General features: G+C 42.6%; 1 protein-coding gene across 1 annotated transcript in view; it reads left to right on the forward strand.

The window, feature by feature from the left end:
* Positions 1-205: 205 nt before the first annotated feature.
* The window catches only part of KDR (kinase insert domain receptor), a 46,480-nt gene continuing 19,842 nt past the window's right edge, over positions 206-26,843 (forward strand). The window contains exons 1-17 of the mRNA XM_027056992.2: positions 206-582; positions 4,799-4,892; positions 6,884-7,080; positions 10,314-10,444; positions 10,670-10,838; positions 11,427-11,566; positions 12,255-12,432; positions 13,861-13,975; positions 14,067-14,230; positions 16,368-16,524; positions 17,394-17,517; positions 18,051-18,159; positions 19,242-19,583; positions 21,666-21,812; positions 22,139-22,270; positions 25,959-26,065; positions 26,499-26,634. Coding sequence (XP_026912793.1) covers positions 516-582; positions 4,799-4,892; positions 6,884-7,080; positions 10,314-10,444; positions 10,670-10,838; positions 11,427-11,566; positions 12,255-12,432; positions 13,861-13,975; positions 14,067-14,230; positions 16,368-16,524; positions 17,394-17,517; positions 18,051-18,159; positions 19,242-19,583; positions 21,666-21,812; positions 22,139-22,270; positions 25,959-26,065; positions 26,499-26,634 — 2,509 coding nt within the window. The 5' untranslated portion in view covers positions 206-515. The remainder of the gene's footprint in view (positions 583-4,798; positions 4,893-6,883; positions 7,081-10,313; positions 10,445-10,669; positions 10,839-11,426; positions 11,567-12,254; positions 12,433-13,860; positions 13,976-14,066; positions 14,231-16,367; positions 16,525-17,393; positions 17,518-18,050; positions 18,160-19,241; positions 19,584-21,665; positions 21,813-22,138; positions 22,271-25,958; positions 26,066-26,498; positions 26,635-26,843) is intronic.

Here is a 26,843-nt window from a genome sequence, read left to right on the forward strand (position 1 = left end):
GTTGCACCTGGGACGTTCTGCCTCGGGCGACCCGGGGGCAGATGCAGTCCCAGGCCAGCGGGGAGACGGGGAGATGCAGTGGGCAAGGGGAGCGGGGGATCCAGGCCCGGTACCCGGCTGAGAGGCGGGACCTGCGGCAGAGGGGAGCCCCGCCCCGGCCCCGCCCCTCAAGACCCCGCCTCCAAGCTCTAGAGTTTCGGCCTCCGCTCCCACCCGGCACTGAGTCCCGGGACCCCGGGAGAGCAGGCGGTGGATGGTTGTGTTTCCTCTGCCCGCGCGGGGCATCACTTGCGCGCAGAAAGCCCAGAGCTGTAGCGCAGCCGGGATTTCCTCTCCTCCTGGCACCCGCAGACGCCCCTGCAAGTCGTGGCCGGAGCCAGAGCACCCTCCCCTTTGCGCCTCACAGTCCTGCGCTGCGGCGCGCGTTCCACCTCCGCGCCTTCTTCGCCCGGCAGGCCCGGGGAGAAAGAACCGGCGCCCGAGTTCTGGGCAGGGCGCCCGGCGCGAGGTGCGGGATGGAGAGCAAGGCGCTGCTGGCCGTCGTTCTGTGGTTCTGCGTGGAGACCGGGGCTGCCTCTGTGGGTAAGGAGCCCACTCCCCAGAAGGAAGACGGAGAGGTCGGGTGCGGGCGGAGAGATGGGGATGCGGAGAGGTCCTGGAGGCCGGATCTAACTCAGACTCAGAGAGCTGGAGAGTTGGAAGTGACTTGACACTTTGTGGTGTTTCATTTACCAGTGAGGAAACTGAGGCTCTTTGGTGGGCCCAAGATGATCCAGAGAGCCGGTAGTCTCCGGAGCGCAGTTCCTTTTCCACGACTTTGGTCTGCGACAGGGGCCTCGGCTGGAGCAAGTCCTGCGGAGCCGACACACCCTCGGGCTTTCGAGAGGCGGGGGGTGGGAAGGCGGGCGCCCGGGGCTGGCAGGGGAGAGGTGTTCCCGCAGGCGGGAGCAGGCTCTGGAACGCTGTCCGGCTAGGCGCACCGCACTAGCCCGGACTCGGGGAAGGAAGCCTTGCAGGGAGCGCAAGCCGGTTCGCTCGGATCTAATCGTGCACTAGGCTCTGCCTCTGTAGGAGTCGAGCAGGGACCCCGGTGTGCCGTTCCCTTCTGGCTGGAACCCACAAACACACCCACTGTATGAGCTGCATTTCGGGGAGGGAAACTTTTTTTCCTTGCTTGGTGTGGGATGCCGCTCTCCTTGCAGAGAGAAGGTGAAATTGGGCTCGGACTCGGGATTGTGACAGCTTCCCAAAATGTCTTCAAGAAACACTCACCTTCTTATGTAAAAGAGTGACATCTTTTAAAGCTTTGGTCTTTGGGATAAGCGCATGATCAGAAGTTCACGATCTGAAAACTTACTCTGCGGGACTCCGTACCTGGATACATCGCCACTCGCCACTTTCCTTGCCACCTAAAATTTCAGTCCCCTTCAGGATTAGGAACACACATGCTCTTGGTGCAGTGAATGTCTGTCTTTCTCTCTTCGCGCTCCTCGTCACCCCTGCCCGCTCTCTTCTCGTATCTCTTTTCTGTAGCCACAGTTTGCGGATTTCCAGATTTCCACTCTTTGGAGGGTGAGAAAGGAGAGAGGGTGGAGAAAAGGAAAAAAAAAAAAAAAAAAGAAAAAGGTCAAATGATTCAGGGAAAGTTCCTTATATTGAAATAAAAGAGTCTTAAAAAAGACACACTCGTACACTGTTAAGATCATCTGTCTATAGTTATTGAATTTTCTTGATAATGACTTGGTTCATCAGGGCCAGCTTCGCCTTGGACACTCATTTGTCCCTGACAAGACGTCTCTCTCCCCCTTTACAGTGTGGAACATGTGGTTGTTCTGTATCCCACAAAGAAGTGAGTTGCTTCTAAGCCTGGGGTGTTTCATAGCGCAGCAGTGTAACTGTAATCGGGTTGCCCTGAATATAATGATGAGGTTGCCCTTTTGGAGTGTGTGACTTACTTAATTGGATTGGACTATAATTGGTGCCATCAAATTCTAGAGACAGAGGCACTGTTGTTTTTCCTTCCTGTCTTTGAGCTGGAAGGGTAATAGCACACACATGAATTAATTTTGGTTAGGGGATTTGAACATAGAAGGGCTTTTTATGGACTAGCAACATATGCGCTTCTTACAGTTATTTCTTCAGAATTTCTGAAGAGTGGAACTTAAACCTGCCAATGAAAATGAATGAAGCTTAAAGGAGCAAAACAAAATTGAATGTTGGTTGGTCTACGGATATGAATTTGAAATTATCATTATTGATACAGTCTTGCTGAAAAAGATTTTTGTTGTGTGCATGTCTCTAGAATAGCGTGGTGTTGTCTTAGCTTCCTATGAATGGAGAACATATCTTTAATGAATTTTTTTAACATAAGAAAGTGTGGCTAGAGTGTGAGATAATCTGGGACGATAATTTATGAGAGATCTCCAAGAACTCTTGTTTTGGCTGTAGGGTGAACATAACTATTTAGAACTTTGCCTTTACTACCATTTTTTTTCCCTCACATAAATGTGTCCAAATAATGGGCTCTTTCTCATTTGGATCATTGTACAAATTGTCTTAAGTTACTGTTTTCAACACGTTTCTCAACCTAGTGCTTCCCAGTCATGTTTGATATTTGTACGCATCCAACTAAGTTGTTTTCATTTTCCTTTTCTTAAACAAAGTGAGACTCCATTGTTGGGAGGCTTTTCTGTTGCTTTTAAACACGTTGCTTTACTGTTTGTCTACTTTGGGGCAATTATTTCCTTCCATATTGGAAAATGCTGTGCTGATTAACTGATCCTGATATCCCAGATCAATAGCTGTCCAAGAGGGTCCCGTAGACCATGTATGATCAAGTCACCTGAAATACTTGTTAAAATGCCGATTTGTAGGGCTAGGGATATCTTACACATCCTAAAGTTTAAGAATTACTACCCCAAACACAAGGCAGTACCAATACCAATTAGTTTCTGAGATTTATTGATATAACTTAATTTCTGGTTGTTTTTTTTTTTAAAACAAGGATATGGATCAACAAATCTACAATTATATCAGCAACTATTTTGCACATCTGGGTGAGTGTGTAGAAATATGTGTGATCAGTTGTTCATTTTACCTGTAGCTGTTCACACTGGGGTCCGCAGATTCAGTATATTGGGTATTTGCACTCAGTATGTGCTCATTCTGTTTACTCATACTTTTTCATATTTGCTAATACTGTCTTATTTACCCAACAAGATCAGTGCCAGTTTAGGCTTAGAGAATCACTGGTTCTCTTTTGAAAATTATTTATTTATTTATTTTGAAAATTCTAGTGTAATTAACATACAGTGATATATTAATTTCAGGTGTACAATATAGTGATTCAGTAATTCTATACATTACTCAGTGCTCATCATGATAAGTGTATTCTTAATCCCCTTTGCCTATTTCATCTACCCCCTACCAACCATCAGTTTGTTCTCCATATTTAAGAGTGTATGTTTATTTGTCTCTTTTGATTTTCCTTGTTCATTTGTTTTGTTTCTTAAATTCTACATATGGGTGAAATCTTTGGTACTTGTCTTTCTCTGACTTAGTTCACTTAGAATAATACTCTGTAACTCCATCCATGTCCTTGCGCATGGCAAGATTTCATTCTTTTTTTATGGCTGAGTAATATTCCTTTGTATATATACCACATCTTCTTTGTCCATTCATCTATTGATGGACACTTGGGTTATTTCCATATCTTGGCTAGTGTCAATAATGCTGCAATAAGCATAAGGGTGCATGGATCTTGTTGAATTAGTGTTTTCATTTTCTTTGGGTAGAGAGTCATTTGTTCTTAGTTGATATGACTTAAGGACCATATTAAGATTGGTGCTTACCCAGCATCCATCACTTTTTAAGGTGGTGTTTTGGAGATCTGGATATTAGTTAAGGCCCTATCATGGTGGACGGTTTTTCTTTCTCTGACAGTTTTTCAATACTTACTAGCTCTTTGCATTTTGTTCACAGAGAACTCTGTTTTTTCTTGTTGTGGAGTGACCCATGGTGAGAATCTGTCCCGTTGTATTTGTAGGTAAAGACAGCTTTCTTGTGTTACAAGCTTGGTATCAGAAAGCTCAAAGTTTTGTTTAATAAGTTGAGATTCCTCAATTGTAATTCATTAGCATCATACTTTTTTAGTCTCATTCTCTGAGGAAAAGTATATTAATGGGCATATTACATGGACACTGGCAAATGTTTTCTTTTCCTCAGTTCTTCTCATCTAGTTTTAATGTACCTACCATCTTCCAACTCTGGCAGTTCATTTACCAGAGGAAGTGCACTAGAAAATTGATAAAGGAAAATGAGACAATGTCAGGGGCACTCCTCCCCCCTCCAGGGTACATAGACGAACTGTATAGAAATCTCTCCAAGTAGTATTCATTAATCAGCAATTTAGTCAAATGTGTGCATCCTATGCTTTATAAGAAATGTCAGTGGGTCCTTTCCCAAGGGAGTGAGATCATCAGATGAAGGTTCATTTGGTTTCAATGTCCTATATCCTTTTGTAAGACCTTGAAGTTGGCAATGCAGGAAAACAGGAACTCCACCCTAGCTCCGTGAATTGCAGAACTTTTGTGTTGGTTTATGACCATCTGCCCATTCTTCCTGTTATGACACAGCTTGTGAACTTTTACTGGGAATGGTGAAAAGTAAATTCACAGTTTTACACAATGAATTGCTGAAGAGGCCTTTTAAAGTATAGAGTGTGCATTGTTTATAGAAGGTGTTTCCTATTGGGTCTGACTCAATGGCAACTACATTCATTTATTTAATTTGTTTCTAGGTTTGCCTAGTGTTTCCCTTGATCCACCCAGACTCAGCATACAAAAAGACATACTTACAATTATGGCTAATACAACTCTTCAGATTACTTGCAGGTAAGGATTAATTTTAGATTCAGATTTCCTGTGTTAAGTAACTCAGTGTTTATTGAGGGAAAATAATTTCCTTAAGCAGAATTATAATAGAGATGTAATTATACATGATGAGGTCTCTAATAAATGATTTAATAATGAAAAAATGAGAACGCACTTCTCCCAAAATTTTTGTATGATTTTGCTGGCATTTTTTTCTGCTGCCTTCTGCCAACACACACGCGCGTGCGCACGCACACACACACACACACACATAATAGCACCTGGAATATAGTATATAATAGATGTTCATTAAATATTGGATAAACAAGTGGAATTGAGGACTTATCCTTAAGGGATGCAATTGAAGGAATTTGGGCCCTATTTATTATATTCAGGATGGCTCTTGGACATTTTATTTTATGGTTTTCCGAGAATTTTATTTTATGATAAAATTATGACGGGTAGCAATTTAATATTCAGCCATTAATATTACTGAGTATGTGTTCTGCACAAGTAATGGACTTCATGCTTTGACTTGATGTTGTGGAATGCCTCTCTTCTCATTTGGTAGCAAGAAGTCTTGCGCTTGATTTTTGCTAACTGGGGAAGCAGGCTTCTTTGAAAAGAAGAAGAAGCATTTAAGTTTGTCTTACAGCCCCTACCCCGGAAGGAAAGGTAGAAGACTTTGGTGTTTAATGTAGCGACCCAGAGGCTTTGCAGGAACCTCTCAGTGTGTCTTTGGCAGAGACAAACAGGTGGAGAGATGGCTGGAGGTGATGTTGCCCTCTGAGAAGAGAGCTGGGGATCCACAAAGAATCTTGGGCAGCTTACCGCCATTGAGAATGCTTGATGAACACCAGGTGTTCACCACAATGACACAGATCTATTTTAGACTGCAGAGGTGTAAAGGATACCCTTGTCCCCTTATCAAGGGTGGGTCACCAATACCCAGCCCTCGAGGAAAAAACACGGTAACAGTGCTATTTCTCTAGCTTTGCTATTTGAAGACATATTTCTTAGTAGATTTTCCTCGCAACCATCCTCAATAACAGAGGTTATTTAAAATCCCCACAGATCCCACGTTCCCTTTTAAAAGTCATTCAAAAAATTTTTCTTGTGTCCTAAAAAAGCTATGGGGTGTGTTAAAGTAACTTCATTAATGTAGCTGCAACTTCATGGAAATTTCAGATTCTTTGAAAGAAGAGTCAATGATGTTGCATTCTTCTTTATGTGGACTGTCTTTCATAGGGCTTTGCCGGGAGGTGCTGCAGTGAAAATAACCTTTGTTTGAATGCAGCCTGCATAAGATCTACGAGGCTCTTAGAAAGTTGCACCCTCTTCCTTCAGAGCCTCACTTCTTACCGTCCTGTGTGCCCACTCTTATCTGACCACTCTGGCTTCCTTGCCATTCCCCTGATACTCCAGATACTCCTGCCCCAGTGTCTTTACATTTTCTGTTCCCTCTGCCTGGAACACTGTCCCTCCTTACATTCAAATGGCTTCATCAAGCCCCATCCCTCCAGAACTCTTTACTCTTTGCATATTCTATATTTGCTCCATAGTACTTATCACCGCCTTACATTTTATTTACGCCATATATTGTACTTACTTTTAAAGAATTTCGGCTTTAAAGAGGTTTACTCACTAAGTCATTGCCTGTTTCTTCTAACTACACTAAAGTTCCGTAACGGCATAGATTTTTGTCTGATTTGTTCACTGCTGTATCCCCAGACTTTGTCAACATTTGGCACGTAGCACATGTTGAATGAATATTTGTTGAGTGAATGAGTTAATTAATAGGAAACCCAGGAATTCTTATAAGTGATATCTGAAGCTGAGTTCATGGCTTTTTGTCATTGGTGGCTCCAGCCTGTCATTGTTGGTAAAAAAAAAGGCTGTGAATCTGTCTGTTGAGTTTATAGATGTTTGAGAACCAAAACCTTCTGTTTTCTTAGAAACCATCTCCTAGTGTGGCATTTCACATGAATACTTCCCTGGAATTAATTTTTCAGGGGACAGAGGGACTTGGACTGGCTCTGGCCCAACAATCAGAGTGGCTCTGAGAAGAGAGTGGAGGTGACGGACTGCAGTGACAGCTTCTTCTGTAAGACGCTCACAATTCCAAAAGTGATCGGAAATGATACTGGAGCCTACAAGTGCTTCTACCAGGACGCTGACGTAGCCTCGGTCATTTATGTCTATGTTCAAGGTAAGTGGGTAAATGGAATTCATTTCCCAAGTTTGATTTGCCAGTTATAAAACACAAGAGGCGCAAAGCAGAATTGAGTACAATGGAGTACAACAAAAGGCTCGCTCCAAAGGCTGTCTGCCAACAGGAATACACAAAATTCTCTCTCAAGGCTTCCCCCGAGGATAAGACTCATTGATTTGTTCTGGAACTTGGGCCCTGTTGACCTATCTGCTCCCCACTTGGTGTGGTTCTGATCTTTGTTTCTGAGGGAAATCTGTGTTCACAATTGGCTACGGGGATTTATACAAAGCCTTCTGATGTTTGAGAAAAAGAACCTGCAATCCTTGAAAAGGAAGATTCAGGAGTGAGTTATGGAGAGGTTTCAATGGAGAGATAGGTTATCTAAAACAGGGTAGGAGATTTTCCCAAGAATGCACCGGGAAACAGCCAAGGGCGCTGAAGCTTTTTTTCTACCTAAGAACTTTTCTTTTCCCACTTCTACTTTGTGAAAAACAATTTTCATCCTCTTGTGCAAATGAAGACACTACCTCAAAGAGCGTTTCGAGGACAGTGTTTCTTTCCTTCACTTGTGTGGTGTGAGATCTTGGATGATGTACCACATCTTTCTAGAGTTTGCAATTTGGGATTGACATCATGAAGGTCAATTTAACATCCATGTAGAATAAAACACAATGTTACATGTATTAAGTATTTATGATATAAATGATTTTTTCTTTTGTGTTTCAAAAATCTTACACTACCTTAATTTTCCTATGCAAACCTAGTTATAATCCTGTCAGATAATTTTGGGGAAGGTAAGTGTTATGTAGTATTTTGCTTGGATATACTAAGTATTTACAGTGAAAATGAGCTGTTAAGACATTTTATTTATACATTTATATATATTTTTTATATCCCAGAGGATTTGAGGCAGGTGAAGATGGTTTAGACTTATTTTCAGAAGCATCTTTTACAGAACAGGAATTTCATTAGCTTTGGGAAACACACTTGTGTCTCTCCATTTACATTTCCATAGTTCAATATGGTCAGTGCAATGGAAGACCGGAGACTACATCAAAATAACGTATGTCACTCCTGGACTGCACAATATTTGAGAATTATTTTTGCCCATTGTAGGCACAGTCCAAAGTAGATTTCTGTGACCTCCTCCTTCCTTTGCAGAATTTGAGAGAGACAAGGCTCAGATCTTCGAGAATTTCTGGCTCCTTTTGATCTGGCAGTCTTGGGAGATCAGGCTTTCTCAGAAGATTGCAAGGATTTCCTGCTTTTAGCCTGTCTGGAAGTACTACAAGATGAACCTCTCCCATAATATCTCGTTATTTCCTTCTCCCCGAGTCAGGAAACCTGGAGACATGTGAAAATTCATTTCATGAGTTACAGTAAATATTTTATTTTGAGAGGATGGGTGGTTGTTTGGGTTTCTTTTGTTTATTTCCTTTTTTTGGAATACTGAAATAGAATTGATTTACTGAATAGCTTTATTCTTACGTAAGGGGTTAACTTAGCTTCCAAAGACTTGTTCTGTAAGCAAGCTTGGTAATATTTCATAGCATGTGGCTAAAAGGTAGGTAATATTAAGAAGTAGCAATCTCTGGCACTGTTTATTTGTGCACTGCCTGTCTTTGAGTATACCATTAAATTCTGCTTCCTGTCTAAGTCTAATGTTCTAGGAGGTGAGCGGTCCAAGATTTTGGTCATGAGGTTTAACAATGAGAGAGAAAGGATTGAAGTATTCCCTATGGAAAGCCCTTTATTTAATGCCCCCCCTCCCCCCTGCCCCGGTCCCTACCTTACTTCCTTAGTCTTCTGACCCCATTCCCTCCAGCAATGGATGGAGCCAGGAAGTGGGTCTTGGCCTCATAAGATAATGGGTATGGCATGTGGTGGGCTGGATTGGCTGCCTTTCTGTGCTTTCCAGCTGGGAAGGAAATCAAACTTCTGCTGTTGCAGGGAATTAGCTGCCTTTCTCTCCTTGGTTTAATTAACTCTTTCTCTACTTGGACTAACCACCCTGAAGGGCCCCGTCAATGCTTGATCACGTTTGTTGGGCATAGCAGTATGAACCATTATCTCTGTGAGATTTCAAGTGCAGTTTCACACCACAGTGACTCCATCTCTGGGGAACGGAGTAGTTTCCCAGCAGTGTATTAACATTGTATGGACCGGGGCGCCTGGGTGGCCCAGTTGGTTAAGTATCCGACTTCGGCTCAGGCCATGATCTTGCAGTTTGGAGTTCAAACCCCGCGTCAGGCTCTGTGCTGACAGCTCAGAGCCTGGAGCCTGCTTCAGATTCTGTGTCTCCATCGCTCTATGCCCCTCCCCCACTTGTGCTCTGTTTCTCTGTCTCTCTCAAAAATGAATAAACATTAAAAAAAATCAAGAAAAGACCCCCATTGTATGAACAATGTTTGAATGACATGAAAATCTCCTTTGTTTTCTTCCCACTTTTTGCCACGGTGGCTTTTTGAGTTTTTGTCATTGAAGATATTAATGACTGCTGAAATCTAAGCTAAATTCAATAACCATTGAACATTATTTTATAACTAATCTTATATCTAGTCTTCACAGTCTTAAAATACTCACATAAATTTTTCTCTTGAGTAATTGAATCCAAAAATGGTTAGTTATTTTCTGCTTATTTTAAAGATCCTTTGGAAGCCATTAGTTTATTTTCATGGTACTTAGACATTATTCGCCTAAAGAGAGACTATGAATTCTTTTTAACATCAGTAAAACTCAGTAGGTAAAGTGTACACATTTAACTTTAAAATTACTTTAAAATTAAAAAAAAATTACTTTAAGATTTATGTACTTGAAAAATGTTTAGTGTATATGAGGAATGCATATGTGTATATGAAAGTATTTATGAAAAATGAAGTATGCTTCTTCATTTTGAAAAACATGGTAATGATCAATCTGTTTAAATGTGGAGCCTATAAAATATACTCCACTTGTTGACGATCCTAGGGAGAAGAGTCAATTTTATTCTGGGAGTTTTCTTTCAGATTTTTCACACACACACACACACACACACACACACACACACACACTCCGATAGCCACATATCCCTGGAGCTGGCTAGTTGCCAGCAGACCAACCTGTGGATTCCTTTGCCTGGTGTGAAATGTCATTATTAATCGTTCACTTCTCCGGTTAGAGTTTATGAACTTGAAACAAGACCAACTTTTCTAGTAAGTACCATTAACTAATGGAATTCGATTTTCTTTTAGATTACAGGTCTCCATTTATTGCTTCTGTTAGCGACCAACATGGTGTTGTGTACATCACTGAGAACAAAAACAAAACTGTCGTGATTCCATGTCTTGGGTCCATTTCCAACCTCAATGTGTCACTTTGTGCAGTAAGTTACATCTTCTTCAATCATCTCTCATATTGTCATAATAAGAAGGGCAGCCTCTATATATTATCAATCATGTGTGTTAAAGATCCTTTGGGAAGGGCCAACATGATAATAAATAAAGCTGATTTGTATTCTTTATTGATGAATTCTTTAGTGATCATTTTACATGGTTTTCACTTTTGGGTAGTGCTTCATTCAATATTTGGCATTTCTTTCTCTACCCAGAGGTATCCAGAAAAGAGGTTTGTCCCTGATGGTAACAGAATTTCCTGGGACAGTAAGAAAGGCTTTACTATCCCCAGCTACATGATCAGCTATGCTGGCATGGTCTTCTGTGAAGCAAAAATTAATGATGAAAGTTACCAGTCTATTATGTACATAGTTGTGGTTGTAGGTAAGTGGACAGTTTCTTTCTGTACCATTAATATTAGACATTAAAGATTGGCTTCCTATATTAAGATCCTGAAGATTAAAGTATAGGGGGAAGGACAAGGGATATTGAAAAAGATATTAATTCAAGATCTGGTATGGCGCAATTCATTATATCTGCTCTTCTCTACCAAATAAACCTCTGTGCAATTGAGTTTTTCGCCTCTCTTGCCAAGACCAGGGATGGAAAAGAGTGTTATTATCGGAGCGTATTTTATGGAAAATTCAATGTTCAAAGCATTGCTTGGCATCCGTTCTTTTAATTATACCTATTTTACGGAAAATTCAGTAATTTACTAAAGCTGGCTTCATTGGCTTTTGACTACTCAAATTTTACTGCTTTTCTATCCACCGGGCAACATCTTTGAGATTCCTGCAAGTCTGCTTTGTAAGCCTCTTTGGGTGATTTTGCTGGGAGTTACCAAGTATTGCTGAGGCCCCAGGGAAAAATGATGTGGCACGTTTTGAAGCTGCATCATTTTGAAAAAAAATCCATGCAAAGTTATATTTGTTTTCCCCCTCTTTCTCTGTGTTTTCAATTTACTTGCTCCAGGGTACAAGATTTATGATGTGGTTCTGAGCCCCCCTCATGGAGTTGAGCTGTCTGTTGGAGAGAGGCTCGTCTTAAACTGTACAGCGAGGACTGAACTAAATGTGGGGATTGACTTCAACTGGGAATACCCTTCTTTGAAGGTAACACTAACAGTTCAAAGCCAGACCTCTAAATACTTTGATAATAAGCTCCAATGGAGTTTGCTTGAGAGAGATAGGGACTTGTCTGGCCAGATAAAATGTAAGGGCCTTAACTCTCTCTTTCTGTCTGTCTGTCTCTCTCTCTCTCTCTCTCTCTCTCTCTCTCTCTCTCTCTCACACACACACACACACACACACACTTACTTTAAAAGAACTACAGAACGCATAGCACCCATGGAAAACAGATGCAATGCCAAAAACTCGGTTCCACTCTGCTATAATCAGGCAGTGAAGATTAGTTTTTTCTAGGTGATTACATCTTTCCAGGTTGCATTATTTCTCTGTGCTCCAGAGTCTTTGATCTATTTTCCCTTTAAGGGAATTTGTCTTTAAGAGGTGGCATGAGACATACTTCTCCTTAAACAGTGATCATACTTGCTTGTGTTTCTGTGGTACCTGTCCATCTCATTCCCACTATGTGAGGCTTTCAAAATCTTAATTCAGTTGGTTGCATTTATTTCTCTTGAAACCAAATATATTGGTAGCCTAGATGGCGTTAAAAGTTCTGAAGTACCTCTTATTAGCACGAATCGCATTCGCCAAGGGCCAAGACTTGGTCCTGTGGGTATCTAGAAGCTACCAGGGGATGTTATGCTGGACTTTGAAAGTTCAGTAAACTCTTTTTCAGCATCAGCATAAAAAGCTTGTTAACCGGGACCTAAAAACTCAATCTGGGAGTGAGATGAAGAAATTTTTGAGCACCTTGACCATAGATGGTGTAACCCGGAGTGACCAAGGGTGGTATACCTGTGCGGCTTCCAGTGGGCTGATGACCAAGCGGAACAGCACGTTCGTCAGGGTCCACGGTAAGCGACGCTGTCCTTTGGAATCATGCCATGCCTTGAAAAGCGAGATCATCTAAATGACATTAGGTCAGCTAGAGATTCCTGTTTTGTTCATTCAGAAGACATGGCTGAGCTCTTGCTAGGGAGGCCGCACGCCCTAGAGATCAAGAGCACGGCTTGGGTTCAAATCCCAACTTTAATAATGAGATGAGCCGAGGCAGCAAGTGCTCACTAACTTTTACTTGTTACAGTTTTTGTGGCTGCCGTTACTACAGTATACTAAGCAGAGTGTTGTTATCTACGATAGTTTTTACATTTTCGTTTTATTTCGAGGCTGAGGGGTCTGTGTGAATAAGCAAGGGCTTTGCAATTGAGAAAACCTGGGTTTAATTACTATCTGTGGGGCTTTGAGCAAAATAACTTCGTTTCTTTTTTATTCGCCTTCGCTGATAATCATGTCACATAATAACACGTCAGCGTCCCCGGTTAGGTGGTAATTCATTTGGCACTCAACCTTGGGCCCGGGTAATGATTTTTGGATTTTATAATACGGGCATTCATAGAAGGGCTCGAGCCGAGAGAGCCACGCTCTGGTTGACGTTTCTGTAGGATTGCTGCGTCTTTTATGTGATATACTTTAGGGAAGAAAGGGCAGAAGTAGGGAGACCAGATAGGAGGCTTAATTGCATTTATCCCGGTGAGAGCTGGTGAGTGGCTTGGACTGAGTGGTAGAGGCAGAGGTGGGGAGAAGTGATCTGGTTCTGGATATGGTTTTGAAGATAGAGCCAACAGGACCTACCCATTGACTCAACGGCTGAGGGGCCTAAGAGAAACAGAATGCAAGCTGACTTGAATCGTTAGCGTGAGGAGGTGAATGAGTGGTGGTTTTATCGACCGAGATGGGGAAGACTGGGAGGGAAGTAAGATTTGGGGCGACGGTGTTGGGTGTGTTTATTTGGACAGGCCCATCAAACGTCCGAGTGGAGATATTTGATATATAAGTCTGGAACCCGGAGAAGTCAGGGGTGAATGGCACTTTATGGCTGAGCCTGGAGGAAGGTGCAGATAAAGAGAAGGGGTCCGAGGACTGAGTCCCGGGGCAGATGGTGGGTAGGTATTGGGTGCAAGGGGAACGGAGGAGAAGGAGCACCCGAGATTCCTGGAGGACTTAGAGAAAACTTCCCAGGGGAGCAAACGCTTGAACTGAGACTGGAGCAACCAGTAGGCTTGCAGTGGCCACTCAGAGAGAGAGAAAGGTAAATCCAGAGGCCAGTTGATGGGGAGAAGCTGGACTGTGACCAAGGAAAGGCAGTGTGGGGAATCCCTGAATTGTGGCAACTCACACTCCCTAGATCACGGACTCTTCATTTGAAATGAGAAACTAAACCAAATGACCATTCACTGAAGAAGTTGACATTCGTAGGAGTAATTATTTTTACTGTTTTCCAGAAAAACCTTTTGTCGCTTTTGGTAGTGGCATGGAATCTTTGGTGGAAGCCATCGTGGGAGACCGTGTCAGAGTGCCTGTGAAGTACCTTGGTTACCCTCCCCCGGAAATAAAATGGTAACTATTAGAAATAAAGGCAAAGCATTGTTCCCCCTGAAAGCAAACCCTTAAATTATACTAATTCCCGAGAATTTTTTTTTCCCCACAGGTATAAAAATGGAAGACCCATTGAGTCCAATCACACAATAAAAGTGGGGCATGTACTGACTATTATGGAAGTGAGTGAAAAAGATACAGGAAATTACACTGTCATCCTTACCAACCCCATTTCGAAGGAGAAGCAGAGCCACGTGGTATCTCTGGTCGTGAATGGTGAGTTTGTTCCACTTTCCTTCTCGGCCCCAAACCGATTATAAAGGGTACGATTACGGCTTCCTACACAGCCAGGCCACGAGTCCTTTGTCACACCTGCTGCTTCACTCACATCGGGAACAGGCTTCTACGTATAAAAATGATCCAGGGGCTCCTGGGTGGCTCAGTGGGTTAAGCGTCCAACTTCGGCTCAGGTCAGGATCTCACAGTTCGTGAGTTCAAGCCCCGCGTTGGGCTCTGTGCTGACAGCTTGGAGCTTTGAGCCTGCTTTGGATTCTGTGTCTCCCTCTCTCTGCCCTCCCCTGCTCACTCTCTCTCTCTCTCTCTCTCTCTCTCAAAAAAAATAAACATTAAAAAAATTTTTTATAGAAATGATCCAGAGCAGTAGAGTTGAGATGAGGTGTAGGACAGCACGCTCTGGACATACGTGCTTAAGAGGCCACGCAACTGAACTGTTCAGTAGTCACATGCAGCATTGATGTAGATGATACATTCAATGGCTGTATGCTGTGAAATAAGCACCCCTCCGGGAACATTTGTTTTGTTGCCTTTGACCTTGTCTCATGGAAGTGTGCACCTGGCGTGCAAATGTTTAAGAGCATTTTTGAATTTTGTGGGAAGCTGCTACTTTGAGGCACAGGCAGATCCCAGCTCAGAAGGCTTTTGCAGGTTGACATGGGTTGGCTGGAAGTTAAAAAAAAATTTTTTTTTTAAAAAACAGGAGTCTAAGATCTATCTGACTCTGAGGCTCTAAAGGGAAGATAAAAAGTTTTTGATCTAAGGATGATTTGAACTTTGTTCTTTCAAGCTGAAAGTGTCCTGGATGGGGAATAAAATGGTATTCTAGTCAAGGAAGTGTTTGAGGTGCTAAGTCAATGGACAACAGGTGTCTATATAGCAGGACTTATCAGGACCTTTAATATGCTTATGTATGTTGCCATTCTCCAGAGGGAGAGACATAGAGTATTGAGGGCTTAACAAAATTATTTGAGCCAAGCATCCCCCTCCAACCCGAGAAATCCACTCATCTCTTGCTCTAGACACAGTTTGGGAAATGCTTCTCTGTTGGCATTCTTTGTTCTCCCTATGGGCGCAGCACATTACAACTTCAGGATCTTCTCTTGTAACGTTAGGGTGCTTCCCCACATATCCTGCTGCTGCTCTGTATGTCTGCTGAGCTTGACTTCATTTCTTTGCTGGGACATCAGCTTCAGGGAGTGTTTTAAAGAAAATAGGTTGCAAAAATGTCATTTAGAAGCCACTCAGGAGGAGGGGATTTGGGAAAGGTGAGAAGCTAGAAAGCTCATAAGTAGGGTAGGGAGAAGCAAATGGGCACAAAACAAAGATGTAAAAATGGATAGTGTATAAACCCATCTCGAGAATTCATGAAGCCACTAACCATTTGATTCACCTTAGCATTTACCCTGCCAGATAAAATGAACATAAAAAGTCAAAATTTGAGAGTATAATCCGAATCTTTAAGTTGATGATGATGGGAGAATAGTTTTGCATTAATGACTTTGGAGCCAAAAAAAGGAAAGAAAAAAGAAGGGTGAGAAAAAGGAAGGGGGGGGGGGAAGAAAAGGAAGGAAAGGAGGGAGAGAGGGAGGAAGGAAGGAGGGAAAGAAGTGGAAGAAGGAGACGGGGAGGGAGGAGGAAGAGAGGTAGGTGATCTTGGGTGAGTCATTCGACTTTTCTGTTTCATTCTTATGTGTAAAAGGGACAATGATAGTGGCTATGAGGATCGAATGGATTATTCTGGCTAGAGCACTTAGAACGATGCCTGGCACATAATAAGCGTATTTACTGCGTTAGTCACAATGATTTTATGCCTTTCCTGTCCTGATCTCTTGAGACTGGGAGCACAGGGAGAGCTATTCCCAACATGTAGGGATAACATGTAGGGATAACAAGGCAGAGAGAGGGTGGCCAGACTTGTGCAAAGTCCTCCGCTGGCGAGGAGGATGACTTTTGCTAGAAGTTCCGTGTCCTGTTTCCAAGTCTAGCTGCTCTTTGAGAAAGAAAATGGGAGTGGAATCATATGCTTATAGAAACATAGGCCTTGGTTGATGAAAGCTTCCCCCTTCTGCTCCTCCAAGCCGATTGACAATTCAAAAGTGACTTTTCCCGTCTCCAGTCCCACCCCAGATCGGCGAGAAATCCCTGATCTCTCCGGTGGATTCGTACCAGTACGGCACCACGCAAACGCTGACGTGCACGGTCTACGCGGTCCCTCCGCCACATCACATCCGCTGGTACTGGCAGCTGGAGGAGGAGTGTGCCTACAGGCCTGCGTGAGTAGGACCCCATCCTCTTTTGCCCTGCTGTTCTGCATTTCATGCAGCCACGCTGCGGTGTGATTCCATTCCCCCTGAGAAGGCCCTTCCTAAGAAAGTTCTGCCCCAAGCGGTGCTTTCCATCTTTCTCCACGTCTTAACATTTTAGGAGATGTCTTTCGTTGGTGTCCCACTTTGAGATCAGCTAGCTCTCTGTTCCTGGGTTGGCACACCTCTCCAAATGCAAGCCCTTCCCTCACATTGCCGATCGCCAATCTTTGTTTCTTTCCCTTACGCCAAGCAACTGGTGAATACCACATCTCTCCTTATCTGGGAGAAGGTCCATCTCAGAGGAAGAGCTGATGGATGAGAGCCTTTGGCTTCTCAGGCCCAGCTTATCAGGTTCTAACACGAGTCCAGACATCCTTAGGAAAAAAAACACAGGCCACCCACTATCACCCTGAGCCGTTCACTTCCTGTTGTTGTTTTTGAGACGGCCTCTACTAGTTTCTTCCTCAGATGCTGACCATTTCCTACACAAAGGCCACAGTCCCAGGGAGATTGCTTTAAGAAGCCCAATGACTTCTTAGTTTCCTTGTCTTCCTTTGAACTAAATTAACTTGAATTGTCTTGTCGATTCAATTTATGAATGGAGGTTTGTTCCCAGAATAGCTGTTTCCCTCCTGTATCCTGAATGAATCTACCTAGAACCTTTTCCTTCTTTGCTGAGGCCTATTTTTATTTGGCGCCAAGTCTTGTAACATGGCAGGGTGCGCTGAAAGTTATTTCTAAGAACGTAGTAACCAAAGTCTGACTCCTTTCCTTGCTATGGATTTGAACTAAAGGAAAGTTAAGTCCTAATAAGAGCTGTTATTTCTTCCTTATAGCCAAGCTGTCTTAATGACAAACCCATACACTTGTAAAGAATGGAGAAATGTGGATGACTTCCAGGGGGGAAATAAAATTGAAGTCAACAAAAATCAGTTTGCCCTAATTGAAGGAAAAAACAAAGTGAGTTTGAAGTTCTTTAAATTGAAAATCTCTCTCTCTCTCTCTCTCTCTCTCTCTTTGATGGAAGGGTGGGAGGATGGAGTGGAAGCATGGTGTAATCATATGTGAGGGATATTAGAGATTGATAGTCACATTAATTGTACGATAAAATACTAACATATTAAGTCAGTTTGAAAACACCATTGACTGTTAGAAGCACCATCGCCTTATTAGTATCTTATCAGAGGAAGATAAAACACATATGCTGTTAGCTCTGTACATCGCTTGTAAGGTGATTCTGATTTTACAAATATGGAAATGAGAAAATGTGTGCAGTGTTAGGCTAAAATACATGATTTCCCTTTTGGTTTCCAAAGTCTGTTTTGTGTAATGTGTGAGCCACACCAGCATAATGATAATTGTGTGGATTTGAGAGAGGGCAGTGCGGGAGTATGAATGGAGTAGGTGGGTCTTACAGGTTGAATTTGAGTCTGAATGCATGCGCATGAACACAGCCTCCATCGTTTACGGCCTGGGATTTGTTTTTTTCATAGACTGTAAGTACCCTTGTTATCCAAGCGGCAAATGTGTCAGCTTTGTACAAATGTGAAGCCGTCAACAAAGCTGGGAGAGGAGAGAGGGTTATCTCCTTCCACGTGACCAGTGAGTACTGCTCTCTGGGGGGGAGGGGGCGTTGGATCTCTTGCCAAGGGGGTGCTAAGCTGTCTGATAGTCTGTGGTCCTTGCCATTCTTTAGTGGCATGGTGGTTTTGGAAAAGGCCGTGGACTGACACTGGGGATGCTTTTGTTCATAAATGAAGACTTCTCAGGGAGCTCCTGGGCTCATGTGAAATCAGTACAACTGACTCCCGTTCACTCAGGGGAGAGAATGGTTTTACATATGTTTTTTTAATTTTTAAAAAACTTATTTTAGAGTGCGAGTGAGAGAGAGAGTAGGGGAGAGGGACAGAGGGAGAGGGAGGGAGGGAGAGAGAGAGAGAGAGAGAGAGAGAGAGAGAGAGAATCCCAAGCAGGCTCCATGCTCAGCACAGAGCCCAACACGGGGCTTGATCCCACGACCCAGGGATCCTGAAATCGAGTGTCGGATGCTCAACCGACTGAGCCCCCAGGTGCCCCTGTTTCACATATTTTTAGCCACTAGTCCTGGGTACTAGTTAATGTCTCCACCATCTGAGTCTAGCGTAGTGTGTGGCTTCTTGGGGTTCAGTCGGTGTTGGTGGGCTTGCTGCTGAGCAGTTGACAGCATTGACTGGAGGTAATTGTAATGACATAGGGACAGTTCCCTCCCAATGCTGCTGATTCTGCCTGTTCATCTTCGCTTTATGGATAAGCTTTAGCTGACTGGACTGGGTGAACTAGTTCAACGTGGGCTAATTCGTTGTCGTAATTATAGCCTTAATGTCATTGAGTGTGATGTGTCGATGAGGAACTCATTTTTAAAATTCCGTGTTATAATTATCTGCTGTAAATATGTCTTGGATTTTTTATTTTCATCTCCAAAACTGTGTTTAGGGCTCAAAGTGGAGATTTGATACATATCTGAGGACTACACCTTGGTAAAATAATCTATTTTGAGGCCCGAGCTGTCTCGTGCGGTTGTTTCCCTGTGTGACATTGTCTGGGATTGCGAGGGCCTCACTATTCTTGGTGCTTTATAGCACCAAGACAAAAGCGCGCTGCCCAAATTAAATCGCCACTTTCTAGCCATGGGTTTTGTATTTCAGGGGGCCCTGAAATCACTTTGCAGCCCGGCACCCAGCCGACCGAACAGGAACGGGTGTCTTTGTGGTGCACTGCAGACAGAACTACATTTGAGAACCTCACGTGGTACAAGGCTGGCTCTCAGGCTCTGCCAGTCCACGTGGGAGAGCTGCCTACACCCATCTGCAAGAACTTGGATGCCCTTTGGAAAATGAATGCCACCATGTTCTCCAATGGCACAAGCGACACTTTGATCCTGGAGCTCCAGAATGCATCCTTGCAGGACCAAGGAGATTATGTGTGCTTTGCTCAGGACAGGAAGACCAAGAAAAGACATTGTGTGGTCCGACAGCTCACGGTTTTAGGTAGGGAGGCAACTCTGGATCATCAAAGAGTCGGAATGCCTTTAGTGTAGGGCTTTTGGGGACTGTGAGAAAATATCGTGTAAGAGCCTATGAAGTAGACGGGTACACACTCAGCTTATTCACTGAAAGTCCTTGAGGCAGAAAGAGGCGGATAGTGGTGAAATGATGTATTAAAAAGAGAAAATAACATGGTTCCTGCCAGCTCTAATGATAGGGTTTCATTAGGATTTCCGAGGAATGAGCCTAAACTGGGGAAATTTCTACTTTATTCTTGGACATTTATTTATTTTAGTAGACACATGTTCATGGAATGCCTACTGTGAGCTAAGAAGGTTCCAGAAATTCAGAGTGGTGAGGAGGTAGATAAGATAAGAACACAGGCAACCACCAGGCGGTCGTAGCACATTGAGGTCTCGGTGTCCATGAGGAGAGGAATTGTTTTGTTTTACTCCTTGTAGTAGCTCGCGTCAGAGAGCACAGTGGCACATGCTAGGTGCTCAGTAAGATACCTACTGCATGAAGAGTGTGACAATGGGGTTGTTTAGGGCCTGTGAGAGCCCATGGGAGGGGTGCACCACTCACTGCTTGTCCCTCTGGGTCGTCCCGTGTAGTCCAGCATAAGATCAACGGGATGATAATTTTAGTGAGCAGATAGCTTTGTAAATTCCGCATGGAGCCACTCTCCACACCTTATCTAACCTTGTGTCTTGCGCAAAAGCTATGCAGCCATGCCTCTGTCTCTGGGGAAATCAGACAAACTTGGGAAAGTCTCTTTGTGCCGATTCCCTCCATTTTCTCCTCTCTTTAGTGTCCCTTTCCAGTTTCTGGGATGTGTGCGTTCTCTGATTTTACTGTTAAGATGGGGAACTGCCCAGGTGAATGAATCTATACTAAGGTTTTGGAGGAATAATGTCTTCTTCAGAGGCCTTGGCATATTTTAAGAGGTATCCTCAGATAGACACTAGGGTAGTGTTTGCTAGTGTTAAGACTTAGGTGTCAAAAGAAGGAATTTTTTGGGGTGAAGTCATTCCCAGGGCCCTTTGTATCTTATTACATATATGGCCATCTTGGGGACCGGTCCTGTTTCAAATTAAAGGAAGAATTCAGAAAGAGATATGAAAGAGACCATGCCCAGGAAATATGTGCTCACAATGACCTGGTTTGCTCCTCTAAGGACTCCTAAGTCGTTTTCCTAAAATTATTCTTAGAAATAGAATAGAGCCCAGGACATTTGCTTAAATCCCAGTGTAGTTCACCACTGAGGTGATCCCATTTTGCTAAATGTTGCAGTGGATTCTTTCAGCAAGATTGCTTTCAATTGCTTTGGACAAGATATTTCTATAATGCTTTGATGAAAGGGTACATTTGAAGTTTTGCTGTACATTGAAACAAATACCCATGAGCTTAATTTTTGAAATCTTTGACTTTCTTTAGGGATTATTGTCTTGCTTGTTTGTGTTTTAGTGGAAATGGCACTGGACTAGTCTTATAAGCTCATTAGTTCAAATGTTCACTGAGTTATAGGGACTTGGAGAAGTTGTTTAACCCCCTTAACTACAGTTATTTCATCTGCAAAAGAAGGTTAATATTCTTGTCCATCGTATGATTGATAATGAGCAACAGAAATAGTCTAAGTGAGTTTTGTAAAAAGTGCCAAATATACATAAGGCATTCTTTGTTGAATTACACTGAAGGTTCGCACTTACCAAGAGAAACATGCAGAATTCAAGGGTGTCACTGTCTAGAACTTTCATGGGAGGGAAAGTTTCCCCTTGGGGAAGCTGTGTCTAGTTAGAAGAAAACCCCATAAAGGTGACAACCTTTATTTTGTGATGTGACGACCAGCTAGAATCACTAACAAGGATGTCCAAAGTGATCTTTCTCAACTGTCCTGACTTATTTCTTCCATTAACTTTATTCAGTGGCCAAGAGTAATGTTATTAGCTTCTATGTATTTTCAGCTTAGTAAATCAGTGGTTTACTGTTTATTAAGTTTAAACTATAAGTTTACTGATGCTAAAACCATTTCAGAAGTTTTAACTACATGTCGTATGATTTTTGTGTGTGTGTGTGTGTGCACAGAGCGTGTGGCACCCATGATCACAGGAAACCTGGAGAATCAAACAACAAGTATTGGTGAAACCATCGAAGTTTCGTGCACCACGTCTGGGAATCCCCCTCCACAGATTACGTGGTTTAAAGATAATGAAACACTTGTTGAAGACTCAGGTGAATAGACTATGTCTATCTCTGGTTGGTTGCAGAATTCTCAGAGATAGGATCTAAAACCCACCTTATGCCTTGATTTGTTTTAGGTAGGAAAAAAGCAATATTAGTGTCCATGGTCTGGCTCATTTCATAGACTCAGAATTCAGAGCCTTGTTGAATTCTCATGGAAGCTGGGACTGGTGATGAGTCAGCAATGCATCCTGTATCACTCTTTAGAATTAGATACTCATCCAAAAAAAGACATCATTTATATTTTTAATTTTTTTCCTACACAACTCCACCACATCACATCATAAATGAAAACAACCATTTTTCTTTTCTTTTAGGTATTGTACTGAAAGATGGGAACCGGAACCTAACCATCCGCAGGGTGAGGAAGGAAGATGAAGGCCTGTATACCTGCCAGGCATGCAGTGTTCTTGGGTGTGCAAAAGTGGAGGCATTTTTCATCGTAGAAGGTCAGTGGAAATTCATGGACACATCGGGTGTTTTTAGAAAATTAGCTTGTGTTGTATATATACTCATACACTTTGGGTGGGAGGATTATAGGTGATTTTTTCAATGTTTATTTATTTTTTTTTGAGAGAGAGAGTGCACACACGTATGAGTGGGGGAGGGGAAGAGAGAGAATCCCAAGCAGGCTCTTCGCTATTAACATGAACCTGACTTGGGGCTTGATCCCATGAACCGTGAGATCATGACCTGAGCCGAAATCAAGAGTCAGATGTTCAACCGACTGAGCCACCCAGTGGGAGTATTTTGGTGATTTTTTATATTCTTTGTACTTTGTAAATTTTCTGCTCTAAGTATATATTATTTCAACTAGAAAAAATAATCGTGTTATTTTAATTCTGCTTGCATCGTATTTCCCATCCTGGCAGTACTCACTATGGGAAAATTCTTAGCCGGGCAGGTAGAATATCCTCCTTTCCCTTGTTTCTTTTTTTCATTTGAATGGATCGATTAACTTGTTGTAGAAGTGATACCTCTATATTTTCTTGGGAAAACACTGGAATTACTGCTTAATCGTCAAAAGCAGTGCTATCCAGACAATCACAAGGGTTCATAGTTTTCACTGGACTGCAGATAATTAAAATTGTGAACAATAGACCATTGCTCCAATGGCATGGAAATTTTAGGGTGTCTAAATGTGAAAGGAAACTCCTATGTGTGTGCAGGAGTGATGTGAAATCTGGCATTTTCCCAGATGGGAAAGGTAATTTGTGACAGAAAGAGGAAGAAAGAAGGATGGTGACAGAAGGAAAAACGGATGGATTTTTATGAACTCGTCCTCACTTGTCTCTCAAAGTCTAGATTTTAGTTCCCTCAATCTATCAAATCTTGCATCTTGATGACTTGTTTTCACATTTGTAGGCTTATCACCATTTTATAGATTGCACTTGCAAATAAAGATTTCAAGTGTGTGAAATAAATAAAAATTTCAAGTGGCATGGTGCTTTTGTCACTTCCAGAGGGCTTCATGTTAAGGGCAGGTCCTAGTGGGGGCTTCCAGCTCTTTCTCATGCCCTGCCGCATCTCCCTGAGCTGTTTGCAGCAGGTTACCCCTGCCTAAGTAGGAAACATTGGCACAGAACTTACATTTACTTAGTTCCCAAAAGAATAATACTAAGAAGGAGAGAAGTAGATATTTACTGTGTTGGTTAGTCTTCCTAATGTTAACATGGAGATAATATTAACATGGAAGTTATAATTACAGTAAAACCTTGAATTGCGAGTAACTTGTTCTGCGAGTGTCCTGCAAGGTGAACAAACATTTCTAATAAGTTATTCAATAAGTTATTGTTTAACTTGATAAACGAGTGATGTCTTGCAATATGAGTGTCACATGATCACAACTGAACCAATGGTTCTTGAAATTCTCTTTGAGATACGCATGCTTTGGATTACAAGCATGTTTCCAGAATGAATTATGCTTGCAAACCAAGGTTTTACAGTGTATTAATTATTAATTATATTAATATTAATTATATAGACAATTGAATCTTTGAACTTTTTACTAGGTATAATGGACTTTAAAATCTGTGTGTATGGGGCGCCTGGGTGGCTCAATCAGTTGAGCGACCAACTTCGGCTCAGGTCATGATCTCACAGTCTGTGAGTTCGAGCCCCATGTCGGGCTCTGTGCTGACAGCTCAGAGCCTGGAGCCTGCTTCTGATTCTGTGTCTCCCTCTCTCTCTGCCCCTCCCCTGCTCATGCTCTGTTTCTCTCTGTCTCAGAAATAAGTAAACATTAAAAAAAATTAAAAAAAAAATCCATGTGTATAAAAAGAAAGCCACGAGGTGCCTGTTTGCTGAGTCAGTTAAGGGTCTGACACTTGATTTTGGCTCAGGTCATGATCTCACAGTTGTGAGACTGAGCCCAGGTTGGGCCCTGTATTGGTCCCCACACTGGGCTCCACGTCAGGCTCCGTGCTGGGCATGGAGCCTGCTTGAGATTCTCTCTTCCTCCCTCTCCCCCTCCCCCTTCCCTGCTTGTGCTTACACTCTGTTTCTCAAAAAAAAAAAAAATTAATAGAAAAAATTAAATTAAAGAAGAAAGTTTCCTCAATAGAACCACCAGAGAAACAAAATCTACTTCCAGGCATAGTTGGTACTTGTCCCCAGACTGTTAACTCTTATTCGGCTAACTAGTTACTTACTTGGACTTCTGCCTTTTTCAGGCTGCCTTGGGCCACTTGAACGGCTTATTTGATTCACTCTGCACTCATCCAGCGGGAAGTCCCATGTGCTAATTGCTTCCTTATCACCTCTCTGCTAATCACTCCTAGCTGAAAAGCTCTGGCATTTAATTTCTCCCACTCAGAGCATCCTCTGGAGCCCCAAGCATCTGCCGCTTCCTTGCTGACCTCTACCTTTCCTTTCATGGGTGGTTTCAACTCATCTTGCCAGGCCATACAGGACGCCCTCATCTTGGATTTCTCTCATTTCTTCACTCAGACTCCTGCCATTCAAGGGCAGGGTAGTGTAATGGTTAGCTGGTGTTGGACAGACTTGTTTAATTCTTTGCCATTCCACCCACTTGCTGTGTGCCCTTGACGAAGTAGCTTAACCTCTTTGAGCTTGTTTCTCCATCTGAAGACTGAGAGTTGCTGAGAACATCAAGAGGGATGACATATTTAAAGGACTGAGCACCTAGGAGGTGCATGGTAGCCAGTAACTTGCTGACCACTTGTTTTCTTATATAATCCTTTCTCAAACTCCATTCAGATGAAAACTGAGACTCTCCGTGCAAAACCGGGTATTTATTCCACCCCCCGCCAAATAACTACTTTTCTCCCCTGTAGAATGGAATCTGCTTTCTTTCCATCAAAGACTGCTCTTCCTTAAACCCTTCTTATGATTTTTTTCTTTTAAGACATCAACATTTCTATCCTTGATATCCTTAATTCCTGTCTTTAACTTTAGAATTTTATCGTTGGAGGGGCGCCTGGGTGGCTCAGTCGGTTAAGCGTCTGATTTTGGCTCAGGTCATGATCTCACGGTTTGTGAGTTCAAGCCCTGTGTTGGACCCTGTGCTGACAGCTCAGAGCCTGGAGCCTGCTTCAGATTCTGTGTCTCCCCCTCTCTCTACCCCTTCCATGCTCATGCTCTGTCTCTCAATAATAAATAAATGTTAAAAAAATTTAAAAAAAAAGAATTTTACCGTTGGAGGTTTTCATGAGCAATGTTTTGCAAACTTTAAATTATCCATTAAGAATGTTATAGACTCAGGGCACCTGGGTAGCTCAGTCAGTTAAGCATCCAACTTCGGCTTGGTCATGATCCTCCCATTTGTGAGTTTGAACCCCACATCGGGCTCTGTGCTGACAGCTCAGATCCTGGAGCCTGCTTCAGATTCTGTGTCTCCCTCACTCTCTGCCCCTCTCCCTTCCATGCTCTCTCTCTCTCTCTCTCTCTTTCTCTCTTTCTCTTTCTCTTTTTCTCTCTGTCTCTCAAAAAAAAATAAACATTAAAAAAATTAAAAAAAAAAAAGAATGTTGTAGATCCCTTCAAGTTAGATGCTTGTGACTATTATTATCTAGGATTTTTTCCAAGTTGGTAAACTTGAGATCTTGCTTTATTGTTGAACTTTGTCGTCTTATATCAAAAGGTATGAGTTTTCAGCATTCCGTTGTGTCTTTCTAGGTGCCCAGGAGAAGACGAACTTGGAGGTCATTATTCTAGTAGGCACAGCAGTGATTGCCATGTTCTTCTGGTTATTACTTGTCATCGTTCTACGGACCGTTAAGCGGGTAACAAAATCATTTCCCTTCCATCCCATGTACGTTGGTTTTCATGATTAATGAAAGCTGACTGGGGCTCTTTGAGTTGTTTCTTCCCATTGTTATTGGCTCAATGGGCACAATTTTATTTCAATACAATAACATTCTTTCCCACTTTCTTTTGGCTGGACCACTGGGCTTTAATTGATAGAAGCCACTAGAGGAGAAAAGGGCTTGGACTGTCCAGTGTAATTAAGATTTAAGTACTTCATTTGGAGCTCATTTGGGGGTTGAGGGGACACTGGATGCAGGATTATAATAGGACTGACTCTCAAACTCCATGAATTTTATTTGAAAATGAGACATCAGGAATGGGGCTTCCATAAACAACAATAATAAGCACACAAAAAAACAACAGCCAGACAACAGAGTGTATGTGACTGGAAGGAATAATGATTTCCAGGCCAATGGAGGGGAACTGAAGACGGGCTACTTGTCCATCGTCATGGATCCAGATGAACTGCCCTTGGATGAACACTGTGAACGTTTGCCTTATGATGCCAGCAAGTGGGAATTTCCCAGAGACCGGCTGAAACTAGGTGTGTTTTCAAGTGATGTTAATTTGGTGTTGGGTTTACCAAGCCATCTCTTCCTCCTTTTGGACAATGACAGATATAGTCTATTCACATGTTGGATTCAGGTTCAGAATATTCATTCTGTCTGTGGAATTTGAGTCATCATCCTTTTGGTCACTTAGAAGTAGGGTCCCTCTACAATAATCCAAAGTAGGGCATTTGGAGAGTGAAGC

Source organism: Acinonyx jubatus, chromosome B1 (genome assembly GCF_027475565.1).
Source record: "Acinonyx jubatus isolate Ajub_Pintada_27869175 chromosome B1, VMU_Ajub_asm_v1.0, whole genome shotgun sequence".
NCBI classification, from domain to species: domain Eukaryota; kingdom Metazoa; phylum Chordata; class Mammalia; order Carnivora; family Felidae; genus Acinonyx; species Acinonyx jubatus.